This window comes from Phyllostomus discolor, chromosome 9 (genome assembly GCF_004126475.2).
Source record: "Phyllostomus discolor isolate MPI-MPIP mPhyDis1 chromosome 9, mPhyDis1.pri.v3, whole genome shotgun sequence".
NCBI lineage: Eukaryota > Metazoa > Chordata > Mammalia > Chiroptera > Phyllostomidae > Phyllostomus > Phyllostomus discolor.
This window is the reverse complement of record NC_040911.2, coordinates 89711634-89736158: the sequence shown is the minus strand read 5'-3', so window position 1 is coordinate 89736158 and position 24525 is coordinate 89711634. Positions and strand designations below refer to the sequence as shown.

Here is a 24525-nt window from a genome sequence, read left to right as displayed (position 1 = left end):
CAAATACAGTCACTGTGGGAGTTAGGGCTCCGACGTGTGAATTTGGGGGAGGGGCACTATTTAGTCCTTGACAGGGCTTCTTACAGGAAACAGGATCCCAGCCCCAGCTGGCCGCAGCCTGGGAAGAGCCTGGAGAAGCTGGAGCCCACTGTGAGCTGTGCTAACCCAGCGGCGGGGCCGTTAAGGGATCATCAATCACCATCGCTCCGCAGAGTGGAAAAAGATGAGCCCTCAGATAGCACAAAGATGAATGGGGACGCTGACATGTGATTAAACTGGGATCCTCCGCTGAGAGCTGATGCCCCACTCTGAGCGCAAAGTTAGCGCAGCCAGGCCTGGGCTCCCGGCACCCACCGGGGCACCCGCCCCTCCCCTGGCCAAGGTTAAAGGATCATCCCTCCAACCGCACAGCTCCCTGTCATCCCCGACCTGTATGTAGGTGATGCAGTGAGGCATGCAAAGGGACCAGCACAGAGGCTAGGAATTGTGGGGCAGATCAGACCACTAGTCACCATTTCAGGCTGCCTGGCTCTTGTTAACAACTAATAATAGTAATGACAGCACCGAACGAGCACTTGCTATAGGTACTTCAGGAGCATTTCCTCGTTTTCACACGCCAAACCAAGTCAGGTGGGAAGGGCAACAGTCCCTGGAGGAAATGGATAGAGGGGCAGAGAGGAATATGCTAATTCATTCACTCAGCCAGTGAATTTTATTGAGCATCTACTGTGTGCCACGATATCCACAAAGGTGAGCAAAACCCCACACAAGGTCTCTGCCTTTATGGGGTTACCTCCTAGATGGGGAGACATGATAAAAAAACTAATTAAATAACTTCAGGTAATCCTAATCAACTAATTTAATCAGTTAAGGTGAGAGAGAGAGGGTAGGGAAATGTAACTTCAAACGGAATGGTCAGAGAAGGCCTCTTGAAGGAAGGGACGTCTGAGCTGAAGCCTGGAGGTGAGAGGAGCTGTCATGGGAGTAGCTGGGGCAGGGAGCTGGGGGCAGTGTTCTGAGCAGAGAGACCAGCAAGTGCAAAAGCTCAGAGGCAGGAATGAACTCAGTGTGTCCGAGGAATTGAAAGAAGGCTGGTGTGGTTGACTCTGCAAAGCGAGGGGTAGTGTGAACGAAGGGCATCAGACATTAAGTGGCCCTCATAGGTCAGGGGAAGGAGTTGTGGAACCATTTCCAATGGTATGGGGTCCCTTTGGAAGGTTTTCCATAGAAGGGCTTTCAGTACAATTGAGTTTTTGTTTTAAAAGGACCACTGTACAGAAGAGACAGGAGGGCAAGAAGGCATTGAAGACATTGAAACTTTGCACCGTGATCACCACCATCGCCATGGCCATCACGATCATTATGACCACTGTCACCATCACCACCACCATCACCACAACTGTCATGATCACTGTGACCATTGTTACCATCATCACCACCATCACCATAGCCGTCATGATCATTATCACTGTCATTAAAGGCATCGTGATGATAGAGACTTAGACTAGGGTGACAGCAGAAGCAGAGGAGCGAGGACGGGGGACTGGGAGGTGTCCTGGAGGGAGGTCCTCCAGAGCCTGCAGGCGTGTTACAGGGGGCAGGAAGGAATTGGGGGGTAGAGGCAGCAACTCTGGCTACCTCCCATGCTCCCCCCCCCGCAACCTGAATAATCTACCCAAACTCCCTACTCCCATTCCTGACTGTCCTCCTCACCAGCACCTACGGGGCCCTGCTGCTGCTCGAGGCAATCCTGGCGTGACTGAAAGAGCCCTGGGTTTGGAATGGGGCATCGAACCTTCTCACTCTCTGTGTTACCTCACACACGTGGTTTAACCTCTCTGGACTTCAGTTTCTTCCCACGTAAAATGGAATCACAGTAGTTCCCACCTCACAGGATTGTGGGGCTAGTACTGGACTAAATTAGTGATGCATTCAGTCTGGGCTCTTTGGATGGGACTGTTGGAGAAACTGAGGCCATTCAAGGGCACTTAACCAGCTATGAGTTCCAAATGCCCTGCCAGGCAGTTCCAAGATTAATGTCAATCTCTCCTTACTAGGTTCTCTTGATTAAGGGAGATGCCTTCTTTCTGGTCCTCAGGGTGCTAGCATTATGGGAGGTGGGGAGAGAGAGAGGGAGACCGAGGAAGTGACTACCAGCAAAATGTTTTAAAATGTGGACATTTTAGATGAAATAGTTTGAGAGCCTGCATCTTGACACCAGACTAGCCTGCATGGGCATGGAATCCTGTCACCAGTTAGCCATGTGGCCAAGTGATGTGAACTGAGTCTCAGATTTCCCTGTCCTGTTAAGAGGTAATGATAACAACGTGTCTCATAAGATTGCGAGGATTATAGGAGTTAATATGTGTAAAGTGCCTGGCACATAGTCAGTCTTCGTGACTGTTAGCTGCCACCATCATGTCGTCACCCAGACAAAGACACTGGATTATCGTGAGGATTCATTCTGCGAAGCTCTCAGCATTGTCACCGTCCTCACCATTATCATCATCACCACCATTAGATCACCATCATCAGCAGCACTGCCATCACCATGCCATCATCATCACCACCACCACCACCACCACTACCATCATCACCACCACCATCATCACCTTTGCTATCACTGTCATCATCATCATCATCACCACCACTACCATCATCGCCACCGCCATCATCACCATTACTATCACTCATCAGCATCTCATCACCACCGCCGTCGTCATCACCTCACAGGGTCAAGCAGGTTCTGTCGGGGCACCACCAAGACCCCAGCAGCCCTTATCTCACTGCACAGTGCCGACCTCTCCTTGCCAGCATCCCCTCACCTGAGGGCTGTCTCTGGCTCCTGGAGCCCACGGTGCCTGTGCTCTTGAAGGCGGGCCGTGCCAGGGAACACACGCCCACCCTCCTCAGGAGGACCCCTCAGCCGCTGACTCACAGGAGTCGATGACTACATACCCCAGCTCCCCTGCTCCTTGTGTGGGGATGACTCTGAGGAACATCTTCTATGTCGTTTCTCAGAGTTCTCCGGGAAAACTGAGCTCTGGCTGCCCACAGCATCAGCTTCCTTGACGACGCATCACGTTACGGGCTGCCTCCCCTTCTCGACCTTACTTCCCCGTGCCCTTGTTTCCTGGGGACCACTGTTCACTCTTGAATCGTTGTTCCAGGGTCTGCTCTGGGGGACGGCAAACAGAGACGCTGGATTATTGTGAAAATCAAACCTGTGAAGCTCTTGACATAATCAAGGGCTTCATAAATAAACCCATTGTGGAACGAGTGAATGAAAGGGGGAAGGAGGAAGGAGAGGAGAGGGGACAGGATCCCAGAGAGGCTGCTCCTGCAGCGTCGCCTTCAGCAACTGCTGCCGTGGCTCCCCCCCCCCCCCCCCCCCCGCCAGGTCTCCTCCCAGCCCTTCCTGGGGGCTGCAGGTTCAAGGTGTGGCCAGACAAGCTGAGAAACGCAGCACCCCGGTTCTCATCCCCAAGCTCCCATGTTAACTCACAGCCAGGACAATGCTCAGTGAGAACTGAGCTGGGGAGAAAAAAAAAACCTGAACAAAGGATAAGCGACATTTATCTCATGCCTTTAATGTTCACACAGAATTTAAATATCACATTACAAAATGACAAGATTGTACAAAGCAACACTGAACACGTGAGAGCTGTGAAGGGAGGCTTTTCCTCTTTCCAGGTCTTGGGGGTGGTGTTTATGGCTGTAGTGCTAGCCACCACCCCCAGGCCCAACCTCCTCCTCTTCCAAGGGGGCTCAGGGAGGGCAAGGGGCTGGCCTGAGGCCACAGAGCTGTCCTGGCTTGTCTCCAAGTCTGTCCCACTATTCATTGTAGGGCTGCTTGAAAGCAATTTTTTTCCTGGAAAAAAAAATTAACTGCCTCTTGACAGAGGTGCTGCATATTTTATTCTCCTCCGGGCTGGAAATCTTGGACAAAACTTCATCCCCCAAGTGGTGTGGTCATACATCAAGCGTGGTGTAGGGCCATCCTGAGGGGGACCCGCAGGGCACGGGGCGAGGGTGCCAGGGGAGGAGCCGGCCGCAGCCTGGAGTCCTTCGCGGGACCGGACCAAGGGGCACTGCAGAGAAGGCACCTTGGAGGAAGAGCTGGAGCTGCTGTGCTTCCACGCTGGCTGTACCCGTGCAGGGCTGCTCCTCACAGCCCAGGGCTTAGGTGGGGCTCTTTTTAATGACCCACTCGCCGTGAGGGTTGGCGCGGTACAGATCTAAGAGGTAGGCATCTGGGTCCAGGCGATGCTCACCTGCGGGAAGGCACGGGACAAGGAGGTTGTGTGGTGGTGTCCGTGGAAGGCGCTGCTGGCCTGCCTGCGGGAGCCCCTCACCACGCCAGCGTATGCTGCCTCCCGCTCAGCTGTGTGAGCCTTGGCTGCTGTGGCTCACAGCTGCCCTTCGCTTTGAAGAACTGACCGCCCCTGGGGTCGAAGGCCTGGCGCCGGAGGCTACGGCCCCGCCCCCAGGGCAGCCCACAGCCAATGACCAACTGATACACAGGTAGGAAAACCGTCCTCTCGCCTGTAAAAGGAAGCACGTTGACGCAGCTGGCGCTCCGGAGCCCCCTTGTGGCCAAGGCTAGACTTCGCCCCTTCTCCCCGCCTCCCTCCGTCCCTTGTAAGGCTCTTCGTAAGGAACACCCCCCCTCACTGCGTCACTACTCCTAAGACTTGTCTTAGCCCTGCTCCTGGGCCAGTGGCTCTCGGGTGGTCCCTGCACCAGCAACATCAGCAGCTCCTGGGAATTTGTTACAAGTGCAGATTCTCAGGGCCCAGCCACTTGTGTCTTAGCAGCCCTGCAGGTGATTCTGAGGCCCCGCTGAAGGCTGAGAATCGCTGCTCTAGTGAATGCAGCTGAGGACAGCTGCCGTCCTCGATTCCCACGGAGCCTGGGGCCTCTCAGAGTGGACGTGTGTCTGCGGAATTCCTTAAGGAATCCACGGTCACAGTCCCGGGAGTGGGTCCACTTCCGCTAGGGTGGCCCAGAGGCATCACTGTCACTGGTAGTGCTGACAACCGTCACATTAAACCAAAATTCCACCCTCTCTGTGACTGCCCAGCTGAGGCCATACTGCACACTCCAAGACGGAGTCCTGAGGTGGGGCCACAAGCTGACCCTTAACCTCACAGCAGGGCTTCCCCTGGTTTTTTGGGGAGAAAGAAGCCTGAGGGGAAGGCTCAACCCCAGGTGTACTCTGGCCTCCCCTAGAGGGGCCCTTGAGCTCTGGAGGTCAGAGAGCAAGGTCAGAGAGCGCCAGGACCTGGGCTCAGACCCACTCCCCTCCGGGACTCACTGATGTTCCCTCCAACTTCGTAGAGCACCAGGTCCATGTCGGCTGATGTCCTCATCTGGCTGCTGCAAGACAAAGAGGGGAAAATCACCGATGTCTCCTGCCCGAGGCCACTAGACCAGCAACTGCTTACAGACCCCAGGCGTGGAGGGGCAGTCCTCGCTAATTTTGGCCCCAGCCAGGAGATGAGACATAAGGACCCTCCTGAGAAAGCCAGAGCCACGAAGGAGTTCAGCCCCCAGAGACGTGGAAGAGGCGGTGGACGGCTCTCAGGGAGGGCCGGCCACGGATCCCGCACCGCAAGGCCCCTATCTGCTGGGCCTCAGGATGGAAGCTGGGAGGGTGTTGAGATGAGGGGTGACTTGTGGGGACAGGGGCCTGCTGTGAGGAGCAAATTCTGAGTCAAAAAGAATTGTGACTATTGTATGATTATATATGACCATCATAGTTATAAGCGTCATATAACTATCAGAGGAGTTCAATTCCACAATCTGTTCCCCATTTGCCCTGTGGCTCTGGGCAAGCCCTTTCCCCGCTCGGGGCCTTAGTTTTCCTGTCTGTAGGAGGAAGAGCTGGACTAGACACTTGCTAATGCCCGACAGTCCAAGAGTCTTTCCTGCCAACTCCACCAGGGAGGCTCCTGAGAGCTCAGCTGTTTCTTGCATCCTGGAATGACAGCTGCACATCAGCCCCTCTGATCCTCTTTCAGCTCTTCGGCCTTGCTGCCTCGGGGCCTTTGCACATGCAGTTTCTGGGCCTGGAGGGCTTATCTCATTCCCCAAAACCACCAAGAGCCTTGTTTTACATCATACTGTTCCCTGTATTTCTTATAAAACCGAATACAGTAACTCGACATTGACCGTGTGACTGCTTGAGTCACATCTGTCTCTTCCACTGGGCTGTGAGCTTGTAAGCCCGTGATTCTTGCATTCCACATGGTACCTGGCCTATAGCAGGTATTCATTAAACACCTGTTAAATTGAATGAGTGAGTGCTGGCATCGTTGTTATTTGAAGCCAAGAAGGTCTTTAAGAAGGTTGGAGAGCCCAGGTCTGGCTGCCCTAGAAAGGTGAAGGCCTACAGCCTGAGCAACTCCCCTTGGTGGCCTTCAGTTCTGAGGTGTTGACCCTCCTTGCACCTGCTCCCTGCAGGGGAGATGCTCCTGTTTGGGGAGATGCCCCTTACCATGGGAGGAGGTTGTCCTTGTCCTCACTGCCCTCTTGACCCTGTAGACCAGGGCTGAGGCGCCCTGTGAACTGCCTGAGGACATGAGTCACTGTGGTGCTGGGGGTCAGGGGCACCTCCAGGGTGTCTTTGATGAGCCAGGCCACCTGGATCTTTGCCACTTTGGGAGTCTGCGGAGAGAGAAAGACCCATATGCCCGGGCACACACATGCACACCTGGAAATCAAATGTGTGCGTGTAAATATGCATACACGGGCACTTACACAAGTACCCACGCTAAAAATCAAAGATGCACACATACACACCAGCTGCTTGTGCAGATCATACTTTGTTCACATACATAATGCCCCTCAGTGTGCATGCACAAACACAGGCATGAAAACATGGATGCACATGCGTTCATACTGGTACACACAACAGGAGTGCACGAAACGCACCTGCAAACACAAGCACGTAGGTTTATATGGATGTCCATCACCCGCACATATCACGCACACCGCGACGCCGGTCCATTTCTCTGTTTGGATCTCTAAATAAGGAACCCTGTCCAGGACTCCTCCCAGAAACACTCAATATTTTTGGAGGGTCCTTCCTTTCTATTAATCCCTCCTTGTTCCAATCACCCCACACCCGACAAAGCGACCCTCGGTCAAGCACACAAAGGGCTGCCTAAAAACAGGGCAGGGGAGACAGCTTCCACAAGTCTCGGCACCAGGCCCATTTCCTCCTCCTTCTGGCGAGTCATCTCCCTGGTTTCTGAGACACTTGCTCCCTGCTCGCTGCGGTGGGGCTGGCGCGCCCCCTGGTGGCCTTAATTGGAGGCGCCGTTCCTGACCGCCTGGTAGCTCTCCCCGGACTCCTTCTCCATCCATCCGGGGGTGGGTTGGGGGTGGGCACTCACCGCCTCCGGGCCACCCCCCGCCTTGTCCCTGTCTGCGTGCATCCTTCGCAGCCAGGTCCTGAGCGACCAGTCGCAGAGCTGGGGGCGGCGGCCACTGCTGTCATTCAGTTTTCGCACTTGGGCAACCAAGAAAGAGGAGACCTGGCCAGAAAAAAATCAAGTCTTAGCCTGGCCATGGGCCTGCGGGGAAGAGAGGCAGAGCGTGCCAGAATCACCGTGGCGTCTTCCTTGTCCCCCCACCCCATGTGGGACTTGCCAGCACACATTTGTTGAACTGCGGGCTGAAGCACTGGTTTGGTGGAAAGAGAGGGGTCATAGGGCCTGTAACGAGGTCCCCCATGGAGTAGGGTCCTCTGAGAGCACCCTCCCTCGGGGTTAGTGGGCAGGGGTCTCCCGGGACAGACTGCAGGATCCCACACCTGTTGTGGGATGGCTGCTCACGGGCACACCCAGGCAGGGCGGTCTGCAAACACACCTGGAGTGGGCCAGTGCCGGGAGAACCCCGTGCCAGCCCTGCATTGGCGAACTCCCACGGAGAGCCCCAGATCAACCCATACCCTCCTCTCCAATCAGAAGCGACCGGAGGGAATCAGGAGAACACCGACTCCATGGACCCTGATAATAAGGACCTTGTGCTCTGGGGCCTGATAGAACTGGTTCCATTCTGGGCCCCTCTGTGTCCTGCCTGGGTGACACCCAAACAGGGTGATGCGCTTGCTAGAAGAACTGGGACAGGGGGGAGAATCTTCCATTTATGGATCCATACCTGTGTCCCCAGGCTTTTACAATTAGAAGGCATGTAGGCATTTCTTGAATTTTTAAAACTCACTTCAATAAAAAGCATTCTAACCCAACGTGTTTCAGTAGCCGCATAACCTGAGAGCTGGAAGGGCACAAGGAAGGCAGGAACCACGGGCACTGGGCACAGAGGAGCTGACTCTCAAACTAGATACTGAAGAACAAGCAGAAGGTACTAGGCTGCCACCCTGCCTAAAAAAAGGAAGGGAATCCCAGGCAGAGCGAACTGCATACACAAACACTCGGAGGCGTGAAGTGCAGGACGGGTCTGGGGAAGCAGCTGGTGTGTGGCGTGTTCAGAAAACGAAGGAGTGCCTGGATGTGATGAGGGGGAAACTGGGGGGAGCCGGGGAGCTTCACTGTCTGGTTTCTGGAATAAAAATCTATCTCAGCAACTTCATGGTTGGAGGGAAGGATGGGAAGCAGGAAGGAGGAAAAGAGAGGAGGGAGGGAAGACAGCTAGGTGGATGGGAGGATGCGTGGATCGGTTGCCGGGTGAGTGGGTGGGTGGGTGGGTGGGTGGAGGGGTGAGTTAATGGAAGGGCCCGGGAGAGATGGAAGGGAGAGGTGACACGTTTCTATGGGAGGTGGCCTGAGCAGCAGTGGTGGGCAGTGCTACCTTGCGTCCCTGGCAGTCTCAAGTGCTGGAGGGGACTTGGTACTTCTGCTCCACCCTCAGCTGTCAGCGGGCCTTACATGCCCACACCACTGAGGGGCCCCTTTCCCTGCTCCCACCCATGCCCTGCTTTGGGTTGTCACTCTGAGTAAGGGTCCTGGGGCCCGGGGGTGTCTCGGTTATCTGGCTCAGGCTTCTGTCTTAGGCAGGCCCCTGTCCCTAAGCCTACAGGGGGCAGGGGAAGGGTGGTTTTTTTCAACATCATGAAAGCTTTGAAGTGAAGGAGTTATTCGTGAAGGCTCAAGGAACACCCTTGATCTGGGGTAGACCAGATGGCGGTGGATTGGCTGAGAGGTGTGGCAGCCTGGACACCTTTTGCATGTTAAGACAGGGGCAAAAACAAGATAATGGCCACACATAGGAGCCAACAAAGGTCCCAGAAGAGACACAACTAGTGATCTGAAAGGACAGTACTCACAATTATGGATGGCAGGGGCAACGGGGCAGCTGTACGCAAAGGAGAAAAAGGGCCCGTGCCTGCTGCCCAGATGGACCGGACCCCCTGTCCCCTCCACTCGTGGCTGTCCCACAGCACTCACCGTCCAGAGCAGGTCCTGGTAGAACACCATCATCTGCACCACCTCGGCTGCGCCCTCCGCCAGCTGCTTCTCCCTGCCCTTGGAGAGTTTGGGGGGCTGCCCTCGGTGCAGGAAGAGATTGGGGGCCATTACCGTGGACACATTCCACAGCGTCATCTTGTTGCTCTGTTCCCGGGCCACCACCTTCCTGAGGAATTCCAGGAGTACCTGGGGAAGGGCACAGAACCTCCCTCAAATCCTGGCACACCGCCGGAGTCCCCCACCTTCCCCAGAGCATCCTGCCATGCTACTTGGGGGCCTAGGGAGAAGCCGGGGGCTGGAATAGGGGTTTCAGTTCCGTCTTTGCCATCAGCCCAGCCCATGACCTCTCTGTGTTGATTTTCTGCTCTGCAAAATGTGGCCAAAACTTTTCCCCTTCCCTGCTCCCTCAGAGGTTAATGAACGAGACCTCCGGGTCAGACTTGAACTTTCAGGCAGAGAAGAGCCACAGCTCTGGGAAGGGAGTCTTCTTCTAGCGAGCCCAAGGCAGCTCCTTTTTCTGGATCTGGGGAGTCTGAATCTGCCCAAAATGCAAGAGGAAGAACAGGGGAGCAGAGGCCGTGGGAGGGAAGTGGGGAGACGGTGACAGCTGCCATGTGTCCAGTATTCTTTGTGTCCCTGGCCCCTTAGTTAGCATCTCACATGTATGCATCATCTCGTTTAATCCTCACAACTCTATAATGTAGGTTCTTTCATGTGTACTCTCTCTACAGAGCTGGAAACTGTGGCTGAGAGAATGTGCCCGAGGCCACACAGCCAGTAAAGGTAGACGGAAGTAGGGAGGGATGGAAGGGTGGAAAGATGGGTGGACGGATGGACGGTAGATGAGGATGGAGAAAGGAAGAAAGGATGGGAGGGAGTGGGGGAGGAAGAGTGGACATTTGCTAAGCCCCACACTGTCTAGTCTGTGATTCCTTGTGTATTAGCTCTTGTATTCCCCACCCCCAGAAACAATCACACAGATGCTATTATTATCTTCAGTTCACTGAAAAGGAAACAACAATTCAAAGGAGCTATCTCTTCAACAACGCTGAGGTCCAGCTCCACCTGGCTATGAATACCGCCTCAGGGCCTCCTGCGTCCACATCAGACAAGGGCTCTAGCAGACCTTGGGCCTCCTCACGGCCTCGCCCTAGCAGTACGTCTTGGGTTGGACCCAAGGTCAGCTAGGAGGGTGCTGGAGTTCAGCCAAGGCTGCACCCCAGCCCCCAGTCCCCAGTCCCCAGTCCTGAGCACCCATTCCCATAGAGCAGTGGGAGTTCCTTCAGAGAGCATTTCCCAAACTGGTGCTCCACGGAACACCGGTGTCACGCAGTGCTCTTCCCAACAGAAAAGGCCTCGGGATGACTGACTCTGGAAACTGCCACACACTCCAGTCCCACGTAGGGGCTCATGGAGCCTCAGCATGTCAAGGCTCGGAGAAGTCTTATAGGAAAGGGTGGCCCCAACCTTCTTCACTAACTCAGGGTTCACCCACCCATCTTATTCAGACACTGAGCCTCCTCCCTGTGACACTGGGCAGTGCACGCTCTAGTGAGCACTGACTGCGGCCTTTCGGGGCTCATCTGCTTGCTTCAGGGGAAAGACTCAGGAAAGACTTGGTCATCAGGGCACCCTGGCACCCGGCACAGTTGTTGAATGAATGAGTGGGCAAATGGACAAACGAATGAATGAGTGAATGCATGAATGAATGGGCACGTGTGGGGCCAGTGCTGTGAGCTGAGAGGCCAGAGCGGAGGCGGCTGGAGGGAGCTCTCACCTTCAGGGCATTCCTGTTGGCTTCCGGGAGGATGAGGATGAGCAGGTGCAGGGCCTGCAGGCGCTGCCTCGGGTCGGGGATGTCTGGGGGAAGAGGGCGGACGGGGTCTCAGGTCTCCCCGGGGGGCTCAGTCTGGAGGCCCCTCCTTGGGGAGGGGAGATTCCAGGAAACCCTCCTTTCTGAGGCCGGGAAATGGCTCCTGGGTTCGAGTCGGCTCAGACAGAGCCCCAACTAGTGCTGGTTGGGAGGCTCACTCTCTGTACAGTGTGAATAAAAAGTAGCACCCACGTGTGCACGACCCCCCACACACATGTACACACACACCTGGACACGCAACCCGAGCAGTACCTCCCAGGGTCAGAAATGCAATGGGCTGGCAACTCCCCCTTAGGAGGCAAGACGGGTATCGCCTCTGGCTTAATGAAACCCTTTGTGTTTGAGGGTTGCAAGGCATGAGCTGCCCCACACCTGCGGTCGGGGTCTCCAGGGAGAAGAGGAGGCAGTAGATACAGAATTCAGAGGAGGAGTTCACCAGAGCCTGACTAAGCCCATTGGCTGGAGCCTGGGGGTCAGTTGTGTAGGAGCACACAGAGTCCAAGCATCCAGGGCTGTGTCCCTCAGACCCTGGGGCATTCATTCATTCATTCATTCTTTCACTCAGCAAATACCATCAGGTACCTATTAGGTCCCATCAAGCTCCAATCTAGGGACCTGGGATGTAGCAGCAAGGAAGCAGACAGGTCACAGATTCATGGAGCTTGTTTCAGGGGAAAAGACAGACAACAGACGAGCAAAGAAATAACGAAGCATCTGCAGACGCTGACTCACACCAAGGAGAAAATAACACGGTGTTAGGGGCAGCGGTGCCTGGGTGGGCGGCACGGCCGGTCAGGGAGGGCAGCTAAGGTGCTGACACTGAACCGACTGCCGTCAGAGAGGCAGGAAAGCAGCAGCCAAGGGAGTGGGGGCAGGGTTTCAGACAGAGAGAGCAGCAAGTACAGAAGCCCTGAGGAGAAGGACGAAGGGGCAGATCAAAGCCCGAGGGTGGGGATGGAGGGGGACCAGGAGCAGAGCAAGGCTGAGTGAGGAGGAGGGCCCTGTGGCCCTGTATCACAAGTGGGTTGCAGGGGGTATGTGGCCGAGGAGGGACCCGATCTGATCTGACCTAGCCTATGTAAGAAGCAGTGGCAGCAGAGGATTTCTCAGGGTGCCCCGGCCTCTTGCGCAGGGGTGAGAATGAGACCGCCTGAGCCCTGCAGCCTTTTGGAGAATCAGAGGGAGAGGGAGGGGGAGAGGGGGAGGGGGAGGGGGAGAGAGAGAGAGTGAGCGCACGCGCATGCACACACCTGAGCTTCCCTCAAGGTCGCAAGGGGGATCTCAGGTGGGTGGCTTTCCTCTCTTGAGAAAAATAGAAGTGACAGTTTGCACTCTACAGATGGAACGTAGGCACACAGAATATGGAGAGGGACCTGTGCCATACGGCCGACCTGCAGACGCAGGCTGACACACAGACAGACATGCACACACAGGTGTGCCCACGGATGCCCACAGACAAGCCTGATAGCTGGACCCCATGGACATGAAGGGAAGAAATCTGGTCCGTGTGAGAACAAATGAGGACCATGGTGCACAAAAGCTTACCTCCTCCTCTCCTCATCACGCTGCACACACACGCTCATGCACATACATATACCATGCACACACACACGGATATACTATACATACATCTGGCACATTGTACACATGCACACATGTGTACACACATACTCATATGCACATGCTTGAAATCACAGAGGACAGGTAGTCCCATCTTCCCACCGCTTTCCCTCTCCATCCCAGGCCATTAAAGCCCTTCTCCCACTGCCAAGGGCTGGGGACACTCACTGGGCACCACAGTGAAGGCCGGGAGGTACTCAGCGGTGAGCAGAGGCGCCGGAAGCTCCCGGATAAACCTTTTGAGCAAATCAGATGCGTCATTGTGGCGAACCTCGTCCCAGCTAAACAGGCCAGTGTAGAAATCTCTCTCCAGCTTTTGTTCCAGCCCCTGAAGGAAGGAGGGGCACTAATGAGAAGTTGGCCCAAGGCTCCAGGAAAAGTTGCTCTACCACCTCTCTAGGCCTCAGTTTCCTCATCTGCAAAGTGGGGACAATAACAGCATTCACCTCGTAGGGTTTTCATGCAGATTAAATGGCCTCATGTGCATAAATCACTCAACATTTGTCAACAGCCTGGCTCCTACGCTATACGGTACCACCTCTATCCTCGCAAACCCTCCAGAATTCCACGCCCCAAACAGAGACTGAAGCCAGCACACTGGCGGACCGCGACCTGGATTCTCTCTGGGGTTAACTCCCATGTGAGGGTGCTGGGAGAGGCAGCCTCAGTGAGCTGGGGCAGCCAAACCATTACCTTGACCCTGGCCTGGGATCCGGGCACCCTGAGAATGCCTTCTGTGTCCAGCCCTCTCTTCTCCAGACAGGACAGCAGCTATGGGACAAAGGACCCAATGTTTAAACCAAACCACTGGAAAGTGAGACTCAAACTGGTATGTGTCTGCCATGAACACAGGAAGAGGAAAGAACCAGGAGAAGAAAAATAGCTTTCCTGGTCCCTTCCATGAGCCAGCTATTGTCCTGAGAGCTTTTCTTTTTTTAAAACATGCATTTTCCTCTCTCAATCTTTAATAAGAGAATACTGTTATTATAACCACACTTCACAAATACTGGAAGCCAGGCTCATAGGGTTTCAAAAATTCGCCTCAAGTCTCTCAGCTAGCATGGGTCAGAGGCAGAATTTGAACCCAGGTCTCCTGATTCTAAAGTCCACACCTTCACCCCCCAGGCTAGCCATCAGTGGTACCCAGAGCCAGCCTGTCACTGGCTAAATCAGCCCAACCTGGAGACAACTTACAGCCTGAAGTACCAGCGGCACCTGGGTGCTGGGAAGGGCTTTGCGGTCAGCTTCCAGCAGGGCCTCCAGGGGCACACCAAACAGGCGAGTTTCTGCGGGACGACCAGAGAGCAGAAGGGGCATTTCACCTTCTGCAATGATACCTGGGCTCCCACCTGCAAGATCTCCTGGGTGGCTAGACTCAGACCCCTCTCCTTGCGTGAGAAATGAGCTCTCTGGACAGTGGCTGAGCTCCAGCTGCTCTCAAGCAGGACACGGGGCCTTGGCAATAATGAAAATGTTCAGTGAGTCACAGAGAAAGTCTCAGCTGGATAAGAAGTGTTGAAAGAAAATGGGCTGCTGCCCCAGAGCACTCTGGGTACCAAATATGACAACAGTCTGGCGTGGGGAGTTGGGGTAAGATAATACACTAAAACTGAATAGTGTTTATATCTGAATTGTATCTTTCCTTTTTGGATTTTACTCTATTTCCCAGAGTTCCTGCAATGAGCAGGAATTGTTTTCATATGCAGGAAAAAATGCATATCACGGAAGGAAATAGAGCAGCCTAGCATGTCTGGGTGGGGGGGTCCCCATGCAGCCCCCTGGACGAGAAAGGCGGGACTCCTGCCACAGGGTTCCCGAGGCGCTGGGCTGCTGACCTGCTGCCTTCAGCTTGCCCGCCTTGCTCCTCTTCAGGTCCACGCCGAGGACGTCACAGAGCGCAGTCAGCTCGATGAGGGCCAGAGCGGAGATCTTCTTCATGTCCTGCGAGGACAGGTCTCCCACCTTCGTCAGGCCAAGCCTGCCTTTGGGGATCCTAAACTTCTGGGGAGGGAAGCAGAGGCTATCAAGCCGCGGAGTTGGTAAGGGTGTTGAGGTTCGCCCCCAACCCCACCCCTCCCACCCCTAGTCGGCTAGGACCGAGGAGGGAAAGCAGAGGGGAGGAGAGCAGGGGCTCAGGATTCCACCCCAGATTCAAGTCCAAGCTCCGTCTCTGACCGGCCATCTTCTGAGCCTCTGCTTCCCCGTGTGTAATTATAAAATACTGCTTACCTCCTCGTTTTTGTGAGGGCAAAGTGGGCTAAGGGGTATAAAGGGTGCCCAGCACATAGCGAGGCCCCAGTAATGGGAAGCTGTTCTTACTGCCTGCATTCCAGTCTGAGGGGCTGGAAGAGAGGGATCACCCCCATGGGCTTCTTATTATCGCTTCTCTTCTGGGCCTCGATTGCCCTCCATCACCCCATCTGTCCCTATCCTTAGCTGTGCCACCGCCCCATCCCCCGACCCCGCACCCCTACACCCCCACCTCCACGCACTCCAATGCTCCTCTTCCTCACTCGGATAGAACATCAGTTGAAAAATAAATGATGCTCGACCTCGCCATCTAGAGGCCAGAGTGGGGACCTGCAGGCCGCCTCAGGCATGGTTCCTGCTGCCATCAGGGAAAAGGTGAAAAACGGCCAGAGCAGAGCTTAAAGGGCAGGTGTGTTTGGCGTTTGCCTGGAGCATTCAACCAGCTCGTGCCCCATTGCCCATCCAAGTGCCCTGAGAGGGGAAAGGGCGCGCGCTGTGGTCGTAGGTAATGATGTTAATGGCTTCCCCACAGCCCAGTGCTTGCTGTGTGGGCTACGGAGGCAAACTTTCTGGGTTCACATTCTCACTTTACCTACATTTGGGTCAATACCAAATTTACCTAATTTGGGTAAATAATTTTACCTTTCTGTAAGAAAAGTTTACAGCTTTCTTACCTGTAAAGTGGGGCTAATAACGGTATCCACTTCACAGGGTTTGGGGGGGCAATTCAATTTGTTAGATTGTATAAAACATGGTGCCTGGCACATAGTGAGTCCTCAATTATTATACTATTACTATTTTTAAGTATTTACACAATTACTGCCAACATAACAGAATAAAACTAAATTACATATGTATAGTTTTGGTGTAATGCCTGGTCTACAGTAAAAGGTTAATATGCAGTATCTTTAGCATTACTATTATTATTCATAGTTTAATGAGGAAATCGAATCACCAAGGCTAGAAGATAACGTTGAACACTATCTCTGATGCTGTAGAAACAGAAAGTCATTCTTTACAAACTTTACTTGCTGCACTGTGGTTACGTAAGATAGTGTGGGAGAAACTAGGTGACTAGTACATGGGAACTCCACTATTTTTGCAATTTCTTGTGACTCTAAAATTATTTCAAAAGGAAAAGAAAAATTCTATTTGCGTGAATGAAAGCACTTTCACGCTGGAGTAGCGGTCACAGCAAATTTCCTAAGAGGTGAGGGGAGTCAGGCCACCAGCACCCACAGTGCCCGCAGCGCCTGCAGCGCCCTCACCAGCAGGGAGCCCTTGCTCCAGGCGCCCGGGCCTCCGGGACGCTGCCCGCCCCTCTGCAGGCGCAGGGCCGCCTGCTCCGAGTAGGCGGAGTCCATGTGGAAGGCTTCCTCCCTCCCGGCCTGCGGCCCCTCCGGTCCTGCCACTGCGGGAAACAGAACAGAGAGGTGGTCAGCACCTGCTGCCTCCCTGCCTCCTCCCGCCCAGATTCCCAGGGAGCAGATTCTCAGGCTTGTGCCCTTGCTCAGGCCAAGTAAAGATGGCGTGAGATTAAAGCACTGAGATTATGACCCCAGGAAGCAGTTTAGGCCCTTTACCCCAAGAAGTGATTTCCCAGGTTCAAGCTCAAATCAATACCGTTAGAGATCAGATCCATTGCCTTAGGAAGTGGTTTCCTAGCTAAATCTCATTGCCCCAGGAAGTGGTTTCCTAACTAAGGCCCAGTGCCCCAGGAAGTAGTTCCTAGCTAAGGCCCATTGCCCTAGGAAGTGGTTTCCTAACTAAGGCCCATTGCCCCAGGAAGTAGTCCCTAGCTAAGGCTCATTACCCAGGAAGTAATTTTTCAGGCAGAGGTTCATGGGTCTAATGGGAAAACCCCACTCTAGGGCCCACCTTGTCCCTTGGGGTTCCATCCTACTGCCCCCAGCAGGGAAGGCAAGGAACCGGCAGGCAGAGGAAAATGCTCCGAGGTAGCAGCCCCTCTGTGCCACCTGGGGGGGGGGGGTCCCCAGGGCCTGGGAAACCAAGCCCACCTACCTGGGGGAGACCTAGGTGTCCCGGAACTGAGCTGGGTCCATTGCATCCCTGAATCCCCATTCTCTGAAGGTATTTCCTAAACAAATTACAATTTCCAGTGAGTTCTGTTTCCCAACCCAGGGAAACAGAAGCCATTCCTGACCCCATCTTCACACATGGAGCCGCCGAAGTCCAGAGCTCTTGCCCAGGACCCCACAGCTGCCAAGTGGGGGAGCGGGCACTGGGCCCAGGTCTGTCCGCCTTCACACATGTGCCTCTCGTATTAATCCTGCATTGCACTGCTTCCAAACATTCCAAGACAGCATCAAATGCTCATAACCTGTCAGCTTTAAAGTGTCAGCAGGATATGTAAAGGACAACGATGAGCGTTCTAATTGTACTGCTAATAGTTATACAGAGGGACAACCTAAGCCCTCACGCCCACCCGAGCACACACAGGCAAACGCGCACTGGCACACACAGCAGACAGACCTGCATGCTGCATGGGGGCGCAGTGGCACGCGAGCACACGCCAACACGGCCTTGCAGCAGAGCTGCTGTTCACTTAGGATGCGGTGGCACTGGGCCGGGCCCAGCAGACGGGGCCTGCAGTCGCCCTCATGCCACTGACTCACCCCTGAACCGAAGTCGCCAAAGATGTCCCTGACATCTCGGATGGGTGCCCTGTGGCGTCTGCGGGCCGAGCGGGTGTAGATGTCCAGCCGGCGGCACACGGCAGCCACCTGGGTCTGCGTGAGGGTAGACAGGAGTCCCTGGTGATGGCCGTCCAAGCCCAGGCCACCCAGGAGGTCCGACAGGCCTGTGTCCTGCAGCCACTGGGATTCGGCTTCTCCTTCTGCCAATAGAAGGAAGGAGACCACCCAGATGAACACACTCAGCTACATACTCAGCCACAGGCGCTGACATGGAAGCAAGAAACATCCACACACCTGCTGATGAGACCCCCTAACAGCAACCACACTGTTCACTGGGGACAAGACCTAACAAAACGTCTGAGAATTTGAGGGGTAAGGATGGTGTTAACCAGCATCTGGAATAAACTTGTAAAATCACATTCTCCTAGAAGCAGCAGGCAGAGGGAGAGAGCCTGTGTGTTCTGACTCTGGAATGTAGCAATGAACTTCCTGCCCCTCCCAAATGTGGCAGAAGCCCCCACAGGGGCACGTGGGCCCAGCCATGGAGAGCATGGGCCCTACACGATCTGAGTCTCCCACGTTTTGGACACCACGGATCAGCACAGCTGATTCAGATGCCAAACCAAGGTTTCTCTGCCACGGCCCTTTCATTTCCTCATTCGCTGAGCAAGTAGGATGGAGCTCACGACAATGCACTTGGCTCTGTCCTGGGCACTGAGGGGAAACAGTGATGGGCAATGTCCCTGACCTCGCGGAGCTTCCATTTTACTGGGGACACAGACACACAAGTGCATGAGTAAGTGTTCTGCATGCTGTCCAGTGGTAAATAACTGATAAATAAAGCACAGCAAGGGACTAGAGGGTGAGGGGTGGGATGCTGCCTTACTTAGGAAAGTCAAGGTCCCCAAGGAGGTGACACTGGAGCCCAGTCCTGACTGGAGACAAGTCACACAGATCCCGGGGGGAAGAGCACTCCAGGCAGAAGGAGCAGCAAGACAGGAGTGTGCCCTCGTGGTCCAAGAAGCCGGGAGGCCCGAGTGGAGTGGCGGAAATGCAGAGGTAGGAAGACGGGGTGGGAGGGCGTGAGGCAGAGGGGTCTGGGCCGATTTTGTAAGAGCCTGTAAGCTGTGATGTGCTGGTTTTACATGTCCCCAAACTCTTTGACACTCACCCTACTAAGGGACAGAGTGTAATTCCCCTCCCCTGGAATATGGGCTGGACATGGGGAAATAGGATGTAACAGAAGTGATGCTACCGTCCTTCCAAAGCCAGGCCAGAAATGGAGAGCCAGCTTCTGCCTGGATCTCTCTCTCTGTCTCTCTCTCCTCCTGTTCTCAGAACCCAGTTGCCTTGCTGGGAGGAAGCCCCAGGCCACACAGAGAGGCCAAGAGTAGGCATTCCAGGTGACAGTCCCAGAAGAGGCCCAGCTGGTGGTCACATGCACCAGCAGACACAGAAGTGAGGAAGCCTCTGAGATGACTCAGGCCCCAGCCACCATCTGACTGTAATTGCATGAGAGTCCAAGTGAAAACCACCTAGCCGAGCCCTGCAACCCCTAGAACTGTGAGAATAATAATAATAATAATAGTTACTTGAACTGGCTAAATTGGTTATGTAATAGTAGAAAATAGATACACAGGCAGGGGGAGACACTTGGGGATATTGAGCACAGGACTTAGAATTCCACTCAAATATATCCTAAATGCCTAAAACAGTGCCTGGCAAGAAATAATTATGTGCCGAATAGCCTAATCCAAGGAGGGACATAATCTAATGTATGATGGCAGGGAGCAAAGGTCGAGCAGGGAGACCGGGAAGAGGATACTGCAACCATCCAAGAGAGAGATAAAGCCCTTTCGTGTTCTGATGTTTGTCTGCACAGGTCCCCTCTGCAACGAGGGCCTCCCTCCCTCCCAGCAGCCCCCCGCCCCCCCAGGGCTCCTCACCCTCCTGCAGCCGGTCTTCACCCCCGCCGCCCTCCTCTTCTCTCAGCGCGTCCCGCTGTTGGATCCGCTCCACCTCCATCCAGAAGCCATCCATGGACAAGCTCTCCGCCGAGGACAGCCGGGAGTGGCGGCATTCTGCAGGGTGTGCTCTCGGGGGGCTCTTCTGCGGAAGCGGATTCACTGGGCCTGGCGTGTGGCCAGAGCTGCAGCAAGCATGCCGGGAAGGGAGGAGAGAAGTCAGGCAAGGCTCTGCTCATGATGGGGTGTGTCCCGAGGCTTTGTGGTTCTCCAGAAATCTGCCCGGAGCTTCTGGGAGCTGGGCGAGCACCCGGAGCATACTTCTCGGCAGTGACAGACAGACAGACACACAGCTGGCTTCGGCACGTGGGCCAGTTTACCCCCTGTCCCTCAGACTCACATGGAAACAAACACACGAGGCTGCAGCAGATGGAGAAAGGGCCAGATAGCTCTGCTTTTCTCCACCTCCTTGGGCAGAGCCAACAACCTCGGGCCCACATACAGTCAACATTGATAGGAGGGAATCAAACACCAGGGCACGTGAGGAAATTACAGTGCAGCTTCTGATTTATCTCACCAAAACCTTACCCAAAATGTCAATGATCTCCTCCCCACCCACACCCCCTTATTTGTGAATCTGACTTCCACAGCCCTGGTTTCCCTGTTCAGAACATGTGCCCACGTCATTTCCAGCTCCCCTCCAACTAGATTGGAGCAGACCAAAGTGCCAGATCACAGAAGTACCAGACCACATCACATGAGCCAATCAGATCCTCTCAAGGTGTTGAACCAAGGGATCAAGGGGGTCAGTGTCAGGTGCATGACCTGAAAAGCCATGTGAATCTGGTGGGGCCAGAGCAGCCAGTCTCCTTAGAGAAGCAGAGAGGATGCCCTCTGCACCCAGGGAGAGACAGGGAGGGACGATCCCAGCTGGGTTTCCCAGGCCCCTGGCCCGGCCTCTCCGGGTTCAGCTGTGTGGTTTACACGGAGAGCCCCAAATGCCTGCATCTCCTCTTGTGCACAAACTTATACACAAATTATTTGGTTCCACTTTGTGCAGATAATCCCAGAATGGACAGTGCAGGCCTCCTGGCCCTGGTAAGTGCTATTCTGGGGCTTCAGATGAACTTGGGGATAAAGTCTCCGTGCTGCTCGCAGCATCCTTGAGAAATGGCAGATTGGGAGCCGGAATCCACATAGACCCTGGGACACATCAGTGAGACAGGTCGTACACCACCCCATCATCAGAGAGAGGAATGCATGCCGATTTCTTTAAATGGGGAAAAAGTATATTCTGCAAATTCTACAGATATTTGAGTTGAGTAATGATCCCAGGCAAGACTACAGACCAAATGCCCTATTTCATCTAGAAACAAACAAAAGGCAAATAAAACAATAAACATAGGTGGTTGGAATTGCTCTGTTTAAAAAAAAAAGATTCAGTTTGGTTTTTTAAAAAGTCATTCAGCCCTGGCTGGTATAGCTCAGTGAATTGAGCATGGGCTGTGAACCAAATAGTTGCTAGTTTGATTCCCAGTCAGGGCACATGCCTGGGTTGAAGGTCAGATGAGAGGCCACGTGAGAAGCAACCACACATTGATGTTTTTCCCTCTCTCCTTCTCCCTCTGTAAGGAATCACTTCATATGGCGTGGAAATGTAGCTCAGCCCTCACGTGGAAAACCCATGGGTAGAGAGTGGCACACAGGACCGTGTCCATGGAGAGGTTTTCCCGTGGACAATCAGGCCTGCATTGTACCCTGACTACTATGAGACTTGCTTTTGCTAAAACTCCCTCACCCTGAATTGAGGCAGCAAGGGCTTACTGCAACTTCCTAAAATCTGAGCTACACCTCCCGATTATGAAGTGTGACCAGTTCAACCACCCTTCCCCCTGACCTGCGACATCCTTCTCTTTGAAGTAATTAGCAGCATTCTTTCCTTTGTTATCTGTAAAAGGCAGTCAGTCCCCTGCAGTGAACCTGTGCATAGTAAATGAGGACTACCCTGCATGTAATGTACCCAGAGAAAGAATAAAAGCTGTCCAGGCAGGAACTGGCTCTCTCTGGCCCTCTTACCCTCCCTCTCTCAGAGAGTGGCCATGCCATCCCTTTTTCCCCACAGGGTTTCTGTGGTCTGTGTGTATTTGTTCACGAGCAGCCACAACATACATGGATCTTGCCAGCCAGGATCCTTCACGTCCCTCCCTTGCCCTCTCTCTAAAAAGAAATAAATCTTTTTTAAAAAAAGCAGCAACAACAACAAAAATGTCATTCATAGGAGGTGTGACTTTGGGTGATGAACACACAGTATAACACAGAGATGCTGTATTATAGAGTTGTACCCTTGAAACCTATATGATCGTGTTAGAATGGCTGTTACCAGAAAGACGACAGATGGCAAGAGCTGGTGAGAATGTGGAGAAAAGGAAACCCTTGTGCCCTATTTGTGGGAGTGAGAACAGGAGCAGCTGCTAAGGAAAACAGTGTGTGTCGGGGGGGGGGGGCTCCTCAGAAAGTAAAAATGGAACTACTGTGTGACCCAGCAGTTCCACTTCTGGGTATACGTGAGGAGGAGTTACAACCACTACTTTGGCCCTGACTGGTGGGGCTCAGTTGGCTGGGCACCATGTCAAGAAGCAAAAGGTCACTGGTTAGATTCCCGGTCAGAGCACATGCCTGAGTTGCAGGTTCGATCCCCCGTTGGGGCACCTATAAGAGGTAACCAAATGTTGTGTCTCTCCCCCTTTTTCTCCCTCCCTTCCCCTTTCTCTAAATGTAAATAAATAAAATCTTTTTTTAAAAAATCACTATTTTAAAGATATATCTGCACCCCTGTGTCCCCCGCAGCATGACAATAGACACAGAAACATCCCTGATTGTCCATCACGGGTGAATGGACAAAGAACATGTGGCGTGTAGCTATCCTGCTATCCCACAGAATGTTTCTCAGCTATAAAAAGAAGGAAATGTTGCCCTTTGTGACGATATGGTTGGGCCTTGCAGGCCGTAGACTAAGTGAAATAAGTCAGACAGAGGAAGGCAAACACCGCATGATCTCCCTTATATGTGGGATCTAAACAAGCCAACCCGATAGAGACAGAAAGTGGAGTAGCGTAGTGGTTGCCGGGCGCTGGGAGATAGAGGAAATGAGGAGATGCTGCCCCCAAAATGCAAACTCCCAGTTAGACAATGAATGGTTTCTGGGGAATGTAATGTACAGCTTGGTGCCTGCAGTTAAAACACTGTGTTTTTATCTGAATCTTGCCAAGAGAGTAGATCTGAAATGTTCTCACCACACGCACAGAACGGTAATGGTATGAAATGATGGATGTGTTGACTGACCTTTTTGTGGTCATCGTCTCACGATGTGTAAGTGAATCAAATCATTACACTGAACACCTTAAAGGTACATAATGTCATAGGTCAATTGTATCTCAGTAAAGCCGGGGAAAGTGCACAATATGCAAAAGAGCACAAATCAAAAGTAAAAAAGATGGACCAAACATGGGGTGAAGGCTAACAAAAGAGACAAAGCGACCAATATCCCTTTCAGATGAAGAAGCATTCTAAAAAAACAAATAAAAAAAAAGCATTCTACAGGGGAAACAAGAGTAAACCCACTAAGAACCTACGACAGTTAGGAACTTTTGTGCGCTTAACAGCATAGCAAACAAGATAAGCAAGAACCGCTAGGAGCGTGAGATTGATGGAAACCTGTGGGCCTCATCGCTTGCAACTTCCCCATGGACACTTGTTTTCCAGTTATGAGTTTGCAGGTTCTCGGGCCTCTCTCAGACCTCCATGTGTTTGCATAATTTGTGCCCCCTACTAAGGCTGGGCTTCCCCAGTCCTGGCCACCGCATCCCTTTTACAGGAGATCTGGCCGCTGGTTGTTGCACAAGAGACAGTTATTTTTTCTAATTATTTTAGAGAGAGAGGAACATTGCTTTGTGTTCCACTTACTTGTGCATTTATTGGTTGATTCTTGTCTGTGTCCTGACAGGGGATAGAACCCATAACCTTGGCATATCAGGACAACATTCTAAACAAATGAGCAAGGCAGCCAGGGCTACAGTCTTAAAGTGAGACTTGATGAGATAAGGAAAGCATATCTCAAAGCCAGGCCCATTGCAGGAGGTGGTCAGCGCCTTGGGGCAAGGGATGTCACAACAGCAAGCGGAGCACAGGGGTGATGGGCCTGGCAGCTGCCTTCCCGGCATCTTTGCCACTTGCCTCCTGCTGTGCAGCAGCCAGGAGCCCTCCCCAGCCTCTGGGCCAGTTTGGGTTAAGAACTATTGTGGAGCGCCTGCTGCTGAGCCCACTGTTGCTTTGGGGGTGAAGGAAATGCTCTCAGATTGATTGTGAGGATGGTTACACAATTCTGTGAATATACTAAAAGCTGAGGGGCTGTACACTTCAAACGTGTCAACTACATGGTACATAAATTACATCTCAACAGACCTACTGCTTAAAAAACAAAACAAAAGAACCATCATGTGCATTCCTCCAGCCACAGGAATTGGTCTGAGGAAGGACACACTTGGGATTCTTATGGGGATTCTGGGACATCGACAACATGCTCTAGACCTGGGTAAAAATAGGTCTTGGGGGGGAGCTGGCAGTCACACACAGAGGGGATCCACCCAGGCAGGCAGGAAAGAAAGAAGGAGAAGAGAAGTGAAGCAAAGTGAAAAGAAAATAGAAAAGAGAAGAAAAGAAATGGAAAG

At 53.3% G+C, this 24525-nt stretch overlaps 1 protein-coding gene across 2 annotated transcripts in view; it reads right to left on the bottom strand.

Annotated features, from left to right (window-relative positions):
* Window positions 1-3570: 3570 nt before the first annotated feature.
* The window catches only part of ARHGAP40 (Rho GTPase activating protein 40), a 33494-nt gene continuing 12539 nt past the window's right edge, over window positions 3571-24525 (bottom strand). Inside the window, exons 2-15 of one of the 2 annotated variants that reach the window (XM_028524707.2) lie at window positions 19781-19983; window positions 17814-18034; window positions 17200-17275; window positions 16446-16588; window positions 14763-14928; window positions 14122-14213; window positions 13621-13698; window positions 13096-13255; window positions 11212-11294; window positions 9414-9620; window positions 7401-7541; window positions 6500-6669; window positions 5318-5379; window positions 3571-4274 (exon numbers count right to left, since the gene is read on the bottom strand). In XM_028524707.2, coding sequence (XP_028380508.1) covers window positions 4183-4274; window positions 5318-5379; window positions 6500-6669; window positions 7401-7541; window positions 9414-9620; window positions 11212-11294; window positions 13096-13255; window positions 13621-13698; window positions 14122-14213; window positions 14763-14928; window positions 16446-16588; window positions 17200-17275; window positions 17814-18034; window positions 19781-19983 — 1894 coding nt within the window. In that variant the 3' untranslated portion in view covers window positions 3571-4182. The remainder of the gene's footprint in view (window positions 4275-5317; window positions 5380-6499; window positions 6670-7400; window positions 7542-9413; window positions 9621-11211; window positions 11295-13095; window positions 13256-13620; window positions 13699-14121; window positions 14214-14762; window positions 14929-16445; window positions 16589-17199; window positions 17276-17813; window positions 18035-19780; window positions 19984-24525) is intronic. The other variant, XM_036009828.1, reaches the window with a different exon arrangement.